Genomic DNA, 10,656 nt, shown 5'->3' on the forward strand with positions numbered 1-10,656 from the left:
AAGTCAGGGCTAGAACTGTCACAGCCAGTGAAGGCGTAGCCGCTGTTGGGGCTTACGACCTTTTCCACTCCACAGTCACCTCCTTCTTATGCATATGGGGCTGCTGGGCCTTGAGTGGGTTTCCCCTCCCACCACCTGGACAACAGGCGTGTCATTTGGGACATATGGGGGGGCAGGTCAGAGCCAGCGTGGGTCTCAGCATTAAAGTCACTCAGCCCGCCTCCTGCACCTTTAACCTCCATGTGCAGAGAAGAGGGTGTCGGGACCCAGGAGGCCGCTCCGTCGTCAGAGCCCCCTCCCACCACATCCTGATGATCTGGGTCACTAATGAAGGAGACAGACAAGAACCCCTGCCTTTGCAGGGCTTAACTTGTCACGCAAGAGACAGAAAATGAACAAATGATAGATTCTGCCAGATGGTGGTAAATGCTTCGGAGAAAAAACAGGTAGAGAGGCGAGACGGTAACAGGAAAGGATGGAGGAGGTGAGGACATGCACGCAGACCTGAGTACAGTGAGGGAGCACAGCATGAGGCCATCCGGGGGAACAGTGTTCCAGGCCTTGGGAACACCACGTGCAAAGACCCCCAAGGCAGTGCTCACGGCAAGAAGGCAGCACAGCACCCTCTGTTTGCCTGCGACAGCCTGCAGTCCTTTTGCTGGTAAGGCAACCTCTTCAACCTTCCCCTCCTCTGCCCCTAGTTCTGCCAAGTTCTAGGATCAAAGCCGGATTCTCCCATGCTGCGCCTCGGCAGGGAGTCTACAAAATCCAGTGGCCACTGCGCTTCCCACTTGCTAAAGGTCATGTTGATGCCACAGCCCTGGAACTGCACCAGGGGCCAGCATTTCTGAGTTGTGTGGTCATGCGTAAGTCACTTAAACTACCTGAGCGTATTTCTTCCTCTGTAAAATGGGGCCTTAATAGTACCTGCCTTGAAGGGCTGGTCAGAGGATCACATAACATGCCTTTAAGTGACCCAGTGAAGTACGTGATAGATATTAAGTGCTCGACACACGAGAGATTCTGAACATTGCTATCGGTCCTTCGGAGAAGTCTGGGAGAGGCCAGCTGGCCAGAGGATGAGGAGCTGAGTTGTATGCACTCTTTACATAGGTGGAGGTACTGGGGCACAGAGAAGGGCAGGGCCCTATGTCACACAGCACGACAGGGGACTCTAACTGAGGCCCTGCTGCCTGGTCAGGTTCATCCCTACAGCCCTCTCCTGAACATCCCCACCTCTCTAGGGGATGGTACCAGTGTCCAGAGAGCAGCAGCTTTCTCCCACAAAAGCCCCAAAGCTCTGAGACTTACAACAACGGCTGCCCAGGTGCTCTGAGGCCCCGCCTGGACATCCTGGCGCACAGCGCCACCTGGTGGTCAGCGCTTTCCACGCGGGTCGTGATTTCTGGGAGAGGTGGGGCGGTGCACGTTTGGAGTTGTGGGTTCCTGGTCACCACCCTCAAGCACCTCACTTTACCGTTTACAAAGGCTTTTCGCACCCTTTTCATCCACCCAATTGCCGTGGAAGAAAGAAGAGAAGGAAAAGCACAAAAGGAAAAAGGAAAGAATGAGTCTAGCTCTCAGACATACGTTATAGGACAAAGAAAAAAATGGAAAGTCTAGGAAAGAAACGGAGGGAAAATGACAAAAATAATCAAGAGAGAAATGAAAAATGAAAAAACAAATGAGAAAATGTTCACACTAAGTCAGGCCGAGCCCAGCCTAGAAGGGCCAGAGCTCATCATCGAGACAGCCCCAGTTCCTGCCTCCAGGATGCCTCTGTCTCAGATGTGGGTAACTGGGAGCCAGCGTTTGGGGTGGAAGCTGGTAGGAAGGACCCTGCAGGATGAGGACAGACATAACCTCAACCTCTGAGCACTACATGATCCCTGGTGCCACCTGCTGGACAGACAGGGAACCACATTTATTCCCTGGACGTTAAATTGGGGGCCCTGGAGACTTGGTCTCCCCAGCAAGGTGGGTGTGAACGTGGCCAGGTGGGTGTAAACGTCTCCATTTCTCATAGAAGGAGACAGAGAGATAGTGATTTCCCAAGAGACGGCCACTCAGTAAGTACCAAAGCCTGGCAGTCCAGGGGGCAGGTGAGGATCTCTGATTTCAAAGGTCTTAGTCTGGGCCCTCATTACTCTGAACAATACCGCCCAGTCCTGGTGCAAAGCCAGGGACAAAGCATGTGGTCAGAGGTGCAAACTTTGGCCACTTGACAGTCGAAGAAACTGAGGCTTGGCTGGATTCTGATACCTGGCCCCCGCTATTTATTGTCCTGGGGGAGCAGAGAACTGAAGGGCCGAAGGGCCGAGAAACACATCAGCGTCAGGGCTTCACCAGCTCCTTGTTGTCCCCTTGGCCGGCACAGCGACTGCTGGTCACCAGGTTCTCCCTCAGCCAACATTGCCATAGCGACGCCAGAGCCGAGGACCTGGACAGTCAAGAGGCTAGCACTGGCCACACTTGCCTGGGCAGGGCCATCCCAGAGCCAGGCAGGTCAGGTAAAGGAGTGTGCTGGGCCAGGAGGGGCTGTGAGAAGCTAGAGAACTGGAGCCTTGCCCAAAGGCTGTGGCCACTTCCCAGCTGCAGCCGACAGGTGGCCAGGCAGGAATATGGGTCAGTGCAACCACAGCTTCTAATTTTTCAAGAAAAAATGAAAATTGGAATTTGGAAGTGAAATCTGCCGGTTCTTAAATGTGAATGTCTAATTCAAAAATATAAAAACACCACATTAGGAAAAACAAAAACAAAACCTACATCTATTTCCAAGTTTCGGCCCATGGGCCAGCAGTTTGAGACCTCTTGTCTCCTGTAAAATGCCCCCATACTCTGAACTGCGATTTGAGCTCCATTTTGTAACTTCAATAAAGGCCTTCTGGAGAGGCAGGCCCCAGGCTTTCACCTCTACTTCGCAGATTCATCTCTGTGTCTGAGAAGGGATGTGACTTGCTCAAGGCCACAGAGAGCCCACTCCCCAGGTCCAAATCAGAGCTGCCCCTGTCCATCATCACTCACCTTCCTCCTCACGGGATCCCAGGATGAGAACTGGCAGAACTCACTGCTACTGTCTGCCTGAAGAAAGCATCAGACTCTCCCTGCTGACCCCAAATACAGATTGAGGTGACAGCCCCTCCCTTAGAATGATTTTCCCTGGATCTAAAAACTGACCTGAGATAATTCCAAATAATCAGTCCATCACTGTGCTAAAATCCCACAGGTTGTCTTTTAAACCTGTCACTGAAAGGACACAAGGCTGTCTCTGGGAGGGACTCAGTCTGGGCCTTGAGAGGGTGAGATCTGGGACAGACTAGTTTGGAAGGGGCTCTCGTCTGAAATGGCGGGACTGGGAGGGGACGTCATGGCTCAGGGTGGGAGAGAAGGGAGAGAAGGGACGGAGGGAGAGGGAGGCAGGCAGGTATAGGGCAGGCCTAGCAAGGCAGGTCTGCAAGTCAAACTCGGCCCAGGGAATGAAATGTGCTCTGGCTGGGCAGATGGACCCAGGCAGCTTCATAAAGACAGTGGGAACCCAGGCAGGTGTGAGAACCAGCTCACTGCCTGGGACCTAGACTACAGATCCAGATGCTCCTGCAGCAGCAGCTGCACTGGTGCCTGTTCTGATTGGTCTGTTTGAGGCTAGCGTGGATCCTGATTGGCCAGGAACCAGCCCAACCACGTGCGGAATATTTGGACCTCCATTTCAGCGCGGAGCCTGGATCCCAGATCCTGGATCCCGAACCTGAATGGGCTTTAGGGGGTGGGGCAGAAGGCAGCTCACTGACTTCCCATGGACCTAGCCTTAACGGGAGCCCTAGTATATCACCGAGTAGAAGGCGGGGAATGCCTGGAAAAAGCCCCATTTTTCCACCGTCGTGGGGAAATGGGAGCTCAAAACCCAAAATAAACGTGAAATACAATATAAAGACCATTATTTTCTTGACATGCCTGAGGCGCAGACTCGCAGGGCAATCTTGGGTAGTCCTCACGAATCTTCTGCCAGAGAAAATATATAGTGTCCTCATTTTAGAGGAGGGAACTTCGCTCAGGGTGGCAACGGTCCTAAGGGTGGCTGTGTCAGCGACCCCGGCCGTGTGGGTGGAACTGCCCTCCGTGCGGTCTTTGAAACCCCTGCTCATTCACGGTGAGGGTGACCGTGCCACCCCCATACCACCAGGGTCGGCCCCAGAAGGAACCCACGACAGGTCATGATATTTGTATTATAAACTGACTTTTAATAACAATAAAAAAATCTATCATGAATTTAAGGAGAAGAATCTGTACATTTTAAAGTAAACCAGTGCACGAGGCCCCTGCCTTCCGGGGCCCCTCTCTGTCCCCTCCCCCCACATGGCTAACGCAGGTCCTCGTTTGTGTCTGCGTCGCCAGTGTCCAGCAATAAGCCTGCCTCTTGCAGTCTAGTGCTCAGGAAGGTGGCCCCTGGGGGCCCCAGGTGGGGCTTCAAACCTCCGGGGCAGTGGGAAACCCACACCAATCTGCTGGGGTGCAGGAGCTGGAGGGGACAAACTGCTGAGGCGGTCCCTGGGTGGGTCCTCGTGCCCAAAAGTTGCCAGGTTGGCTTCCTCTCTCTGGCCGGCTGAGAAGTCCCAAACACCCTGCTCTGAACTAACGTCAAAAAAATAAATTACAGAAGCCACCACCCAACGTTTCCCAGTGGCCCTCCTACTTGTAGGACACACCTGTGTGGGACAGCATCTCAGGTGAGTGGTTCAACTCCCTCCAGTGCCCAGAGCCAGCCTAGACACCTCTCAAACCCCTGTAGCCAGTCATTCGAAGAGAGCAAAGTAATTCAATCTAATACTTGACCGACTGCTGGAGAGTTGGGGGTGGGGAGAGGAGGAATCACAGTCCATAGCCGTGAGTGATACCTTATGACCCTAATATTAAAAAAGATGAAATACTGATTTTTTTCGAATTTTCAATAATTTAGTTTTTTTTTCCTTTTAGTAGCACTGGGAAAAGTTGTCAATACTACCTTATGTTGGTCCCCTGTTAGACAATATACCTTTCTTTGAAATTTAAAATGTCAAATATATAATCACAAAACCTGGAAAAAAAAAAAAGTCTTGACAACACCACCGACAACGTAAAACTCCAAAATAAACTATAGCGATTTCGCGCCATATAAATAAAGTCAAAGCAAATCTCGTGCCAGGCCTGATGGCTCAAGTTCCAATGGCGGTGCTGCCAGAAGCTGGTGTGGCCGTCAGGTGTCCTCTTGGTGACAGGTGATGTGCCCTGTCCCTCTGTGTCTCCTGGCAAAGGCCCGGCTTGTCCGAGTCCACCCAGCAGGTTAGTACACAGTTGGGGGGGATCTGGAAGTGAAGGTGAGGAGGAGGAGGAGACGTGTGTGTCACCTGGAATGTGGACTTACAGGGAAACCAGCGGTTTCAAAAGTGCAGGTTGAGCCATCCCGAGGGAGCCAAGTCTGCGGGCCTCCAGCTGTAGCACCCACGACTTCTCTGCGGTGTCCTGGAGCCCCGGCCCTGGCTGTACCCATCAGCTCTGTGGGTTCCCAGCACCTCTTGGACGTTTGGCACAAGTGTGGAGAATGTGCTGGCCCCTGGCCGATTGGCCCGCTCTTCTGAGAGAGGGGACACTGCTTGTCCTTGTAAGAGGTGATGGAGAGGGCTAGGCAGACCCCAGAGCGGACGGGGGCCTTGGGCCAGCTCTGGAGAAGGCCAGCGTGGGCCCGTGTGTCTTCTCAAATCCCAGGTCCAGAGGACGCGGCCAAGCACCGTGCGTCTCGGCGCTCAGAGGTCTCCGTCCACCGGCGGCTGGCAGAGGCGGTAGAGCCTAGTGGTTGGAGGCAAAGACAATGAGGAGAGGCTGGGGCGGGCTGGGGCCTGCCACTAGTATTTCCATTTTTATTTAAACACATAATCCATTCCCAGAAAACAAAACTCAGTAGGTATAAAAAAAAAATGCAGAGAGAAAAATGTTTATGCTGCCCACACTTTCCCCGAGCTGTCTGGTCCGCTCCCCATAGGCAGTCTCTGCCCCCTCCAGACTCCTGAGGGCTTTGCAATTACAGACGTGTCTGCGTGTGCGTGTTTGTGCGTTAAGATACGTGTGCCAGGTGTATGTTTACAAGTGTGGGGGCGTGTATATTTTTCCAACTCATGGGGGCAAACTAGACGCGGCGCTCTGCCCCTTCAGTTTTCTCACTTAATATGTTAGGGGCCTCCCCTCGCCGTACACGGACTGCTGCCGTGCTTTACTCAACGTCTGTGCTGGGCAGAAATTGAGTTTCATCTCCGAGTAAAAAGGAGCCACTCACGGGTTCCAAGCAGGAGAGACAGGCAGATCTGCTGTGGGGCGAATGACAGCAGGGAGACCAGACGGGAGGCAGCTACGGTGACACGGGTCATACAGAGAAGCGAGGCGGCACAGTGGTTAGGAGCCTGGCCCCCAGGCCTCCACGGCTGGGTTCAGAATCCCAGCTCTGCCATTTGTTAGCTGTGCAACCTCCGACAAGATACTCAATCTCTCTGTGCCTCCGCATCCCCCACCTACCGACTGGGGACAACAACGGTATCTTGGTCACAGGATTACTATTTGGAGCAGGGTCAGTTAACATATAAAAGTATTAAAAAGAAGCGAGGCTGAAATTGTACAGCTAAGAACTGGTGAAACACAGTGAGGTCGGCGTGTGCGCTGCCATCGGCTGGTTTTGACGAAGTCCCGCGGTCACGCGAGAGCTGTGAGGGGCGCCCGGGAACGCTCTGTGCCACTTTTGCAAATTCTTGTGATCCAAAATATTTCAAAATAAACTGTTGTGGACAAAGTGTAGGCAGATGCTGACGGCAAACTGGGGCAGTAGGGATCGAGAGAGAACATGGACTGAATTGCTCGCGGGGAAAGGGTCACACATGGTGCCGTGGGCTGGTCTGCAATCGACGTGGGCAGATGCTGGGGTCGTGAGGACGGGACACAGCAGCTGGACTGCGGCTCGGAGGGCAGCAGGGTGGCAGGGAAGGGGAGGTGAGGCACGTGGGGGATGGTACCAAACCGTTGCCCACGGCTTGTTCTGGGGCCTCATCTCATCTTCAGCTAAAGCAGGAGCTCCTCTGGGGCCAACGGCCTGAGCATATTTGTTGCTCCCCAAAGTGGGGCGTGAAGGCCCATCGAACTACCAGGGGGGTCTGCCTGAGATGAGGCCAGGAGCTTGATGCCGGCCCAGGTCCCGGCTTTCCCGAAGAGAAAAGGGAGAGGAAAGTGCAGGTTGAGCCATCCCGAGGGAGCCGAGCCTACTCACCGCGGTGCACCCTGGGGCATCTGATCCTTGACCCGCAGATTTTTGGCCAGAATCTCCACCCTGGGGCCCTGGGAAGAAAGAACCCGGAGGCGGTGACCTGCCTTTGCAAGGAGTTCAGGGTACTTGAAGGGGCACAGGGGTGCGGTGGGGTGAGGAAATGGGGTACTGGGAGGCCCCAAAAGCGGAAATCCCAGGCCCCCTCCACATGGGAAGAAGGGCCACCTCTGGGACTGATGACCACCCAGCCCCCAGAGGGCCTCTCATCCAGCCCCAGCTGAGGTGCATCATGCCCTCAGCCCAGGACACCCTGCAGCCTGGGGGCGCCTGGCGGGCAGAGCCACCTCACCTGCTTCCGCATGATGTCCGTGGCCTGCATGATACACTTGGGCAGCAGCCCGTGGCTTCGAGCCAGGATGGCTGCCTGCTCTAGGGAGACACTCAGGGTGCTCCTGCAGGCGAGGGGTGAGAAGGAAGGCAGGTTAGATGGAGGTGATTTCCTGTCCCACCATGGCCCCTGAGACCCCACACACCTGGGAACCCGCCATCCCCCTGACCACCACTGCCTGGCAGGCCCTCACCCTCATGGCCTGCTGTCCCAGGATGAACTCCTGCCTCAGAACCCAGAAATGCCCTGCTCCCCAGATAACTGCTGGACTCGCGCCCTATCCCCAGGTGTGGGTCTCTCCAGGGGACCCCAATACCCGCCCACTCGCCCCAAGCCCTCCGGCTGCTGTTCTTTCCCTTGTGCCAGCCCTCAGCACCGTGTTTGACGGCTTCCTTCTCTGCACCCCGCTAGCATGTGAGCATCGCACGGCAGGCATCTCTGCCACTTTTTCTCTGTGGCACGCCCAGGGCCCAGCTCAGAGCTCACCTCTGCATGCCCGTGCCGCACATGGCGATCTGGCAAGCCCCCAGGCGGTAGCAGAGCTCGGAGGAGATGGGGATGAGGCCGGCGCCCAAGCTGCCAGCAGCACCAGGCTTGGGGTGGACGGAGGACTTCATGAGGCGGCAGAGCTCATCCAGGGCATTGATGGGGCGGATCAGCTGGGAGGCGCACATGCACATACCCGGACGGTCAGAGCGGGCCACCGCCCAGCCTTCCACCCCGCCGTCTCCCTCCAGGTCCAGCTCGCCGGGGGTTAGAACCCGATTAACCTCCATAACCTGCACTCAAGGACCGTCTGTGGCTCCCCACTGCCCCAAGGCTGACATTCAGTGTTCGCAATACCTTTCAGGCCTAACCTTCCAATCTCATTCTCTTCACCTGCCCAGGTGTGCCCCCGTCTCGGCCTCAGTGAAGCGGCACAAAACGGTGGTTTACAATTCCTCCTGTCACCTTAATATTCTCCCAGCCAAACTCGAACCCCTAAAGGGCTGTGCTGATCACTTCTCTTAGAGGCCCCAGCCTCACGGTCCCGAGGCCAGTACCCCAAAACCATTGTCAAATTTGAGGCCTGCCGGAGCCTGGGAAGTGGGTGAGAGGCCTGGAGCATGCGCCCTCAAAAGGCCAACTGTGACACATGGGGATGTGGGCCCTGGGCAGCCAGGTCTTCCCATGTCTCAAGAAAAGCTAGAAACCTCCATTTCCTGGGAAATGTTTTGATTTTTAAATGTTGCCAATAAATTCGAAACAAGTAAACAAAAATAATGCTGCATGGCCACTTCTGGCTCCAGTCTCAGAGAAATGCTGCAGTAAACCAGGATCTTGGGGAGACACCGGGGAGTGGGTGCCATGCGAATAAGTCATGGAAGGAATTCCACAGTGGTGGGGAGAAGCTGGGATTCCTACGGTGGGGAAGGGGCTGCCCCAGAGGCTTCCTGGAGGAGGCGCTGCTCTGCCAGGATTCTGGCTGGGGTGCCACCCTGGCCCTGTCCGCTGAGCTGTGACCCGAGAGCCCCCTACCCTGCCCAGGCTCCACAGCGGGAAGGGGAAGGGGAACCACCTGGTCTATCTTCACCACCGTGGTGCTGGCATCCGTGGGCAGGTTAGACCGTTCCAGGTAAAATGCCCTGAGAGAGAAAGATAGGGGTGAGGGAAGGCCACCATGCCCACTGTCCTTGCAGCCCCGACCCCACTGCGGCCACAGCCTCTCTGCCCTCCAACAGCTCTCAGAAGGAAAATGCTCAGGGCACCTCGCACAGCTCTCCGCTGTCATAGCCACCTGTTCGTTCCTCCGGCAGCCCCAGGGAGAAGCAAGAGGGGGCCTCCCACGCACCCCTCACTCCTCAAATGCCACCTCTTCCTAACTGCTCATGAAATCGGTACCCGACAGTCTCACTCTCTATCCCCCTGTCCTGCCAAATCTGTCCTCTGAACACCTGTCCACTGACAGGTTACATTGCTCTTAGTTCACTGGTTAATGTTCAGTCCCCCTCTAGGACAGGGCTCAGTCAACTTTTTCTGTAAAGGCCCAATCGGTCACTGTTTTAGGCTGTATGGACCGATCTCTACTGAGATGCCACTCAGCTCAGCCATTGCAGCAAAAAGCAGCCACAGATGATGACCACGTGCATGAACATGGCTGTGTGCTCATAAAACTTTACTGACAAAACGAAGGGTGGGCCAGACAACTGTGGCTCTAGAATCAGTGCTCCATGAAGAAGTGGCTTTGTTTGGTCACTGCTGACTCTCAAGCAAGCACCCAGAACAGGGTGTGGCCCACAGAAGGTCTCGATTAACATGTGCTGAATGAAGAAAGACGAATCAATGATCGCAGAGGCGATATTTTAAATATTCAACAAAGGGCTCGGAACGGATTGATGGTGTCGATCAAACCCAAGAGATGCCAGTGTTAATAATATAGCAGGATGTTTTCCCTGAACAACAACAACAAAAAAATTAAAGTATCATCCTCCCATTTCCAAATGGTAAAGCCAGGCCCCAAGATGGTGCGGCCTTTAGCGCACACCCCAAAAGCCCAGTCTCCCAATCCAAAGCCTGCGTTTCTCACAGAGGGAGGAGGTGAGGAGAAGGGCCGGGCGAGGGCGGCGGGAGCAGGAGCTGCTTCCCTGGGCCTGAGACTCTTCCTCCGGGCGGATGCGGCCCCTGCGCCCTCTGCTTCTCTCAGGGGGTCTCCTCTGAGCAGGGCCAAGGCCCTGGGGTCACACCCCTTACTCACAGACACAAGAACCCCAGGGCCGCTGTCCCCACTCCCGCCCCCATGCAGAAGGAAGCAGGCAGCTCTTCTCAGTTGAAATGCCCCGCTCTGAAGGCCAACAGGCCCAGTTCCAGGCTCGGCCCAGCCATGGTCTAGCTGCATGATGCTGGGCAAACCGGGCACACACTCTGGGCCTCAGTCTCCTCGTCTGTAAAGTGGGTTAGAGTGGCCGTGACTGCTGAGACAATCTGCTGAGCTTGTGTGTACAGAGGACCC

The 10,656-nt window shown here is 55.1% G+C and overlaps 1 protein-coding gene across 4 annotated transcripts in view; it reads right to left on the reverse strand.

Moving 5' to 3' along the window:
* Positions 1 to 4,907: 4,907 nt before the first annotated feature.
* PREX1 (phosphatidylinositol-3,4,5-trisphosphate dependent Rac exchange factor 1) overlaps positions 4,908 to 10,656 on the reverse strand; it is a 176,737-nt gene continuing 170,988 nt past the window's right edge. Inside the window, exons 36-40 of one of the 4 annotated variants that reach the window (XM_039864543.1) lie at positions 9,226 to 9,292; positions 8,154 to 8,326; positions 7,629 to 7,731; positions 7,283 to 7,350; positions 4,940 to 5,820 (exon numbers count right to left, since the gene is read on the reverse strand). In XM_039864543.1, the coding sequence (XP_039720477.1) occupies positions 5,778 to 5,820; positions 7,283 to 7,350; positions 7,629 to 7,731; positions 8,154 to 8,326; positions 9,226 to 9,292 (454 nt within the window). In that variant the 3' untranslated portion in view covers positions 4,940 to 5,777. Of the gene's footprint in view, positions 5,821 to 7,282; positions 7,351 to 7,628; positions 7,732 to 8,153; positions 8,327 to 9,225; positions 9,293 to 10,656 lie in introns of all 4 variants that reach the window. The other 3 variants (XM_039864541.1, XM_039864544.1, XM_039864542.1) reach the window with 3 other exon arrangements.

Source organism: Pteropus medius, unplaced genomic scaffold, assembly GCF_902729225.1.
Source record: "Pteropus medius unplaced genomic scaffold, Ma_sr-lr_union100, whole genome shotgun sequence".
Classification (NCBI taxonomy): domain Eukaryota; kingdom Metazoa; phylum Chordata; class Mammalia; order Chiroptera; family Pteropodidae; genus Pteropus; species Pteropus medius.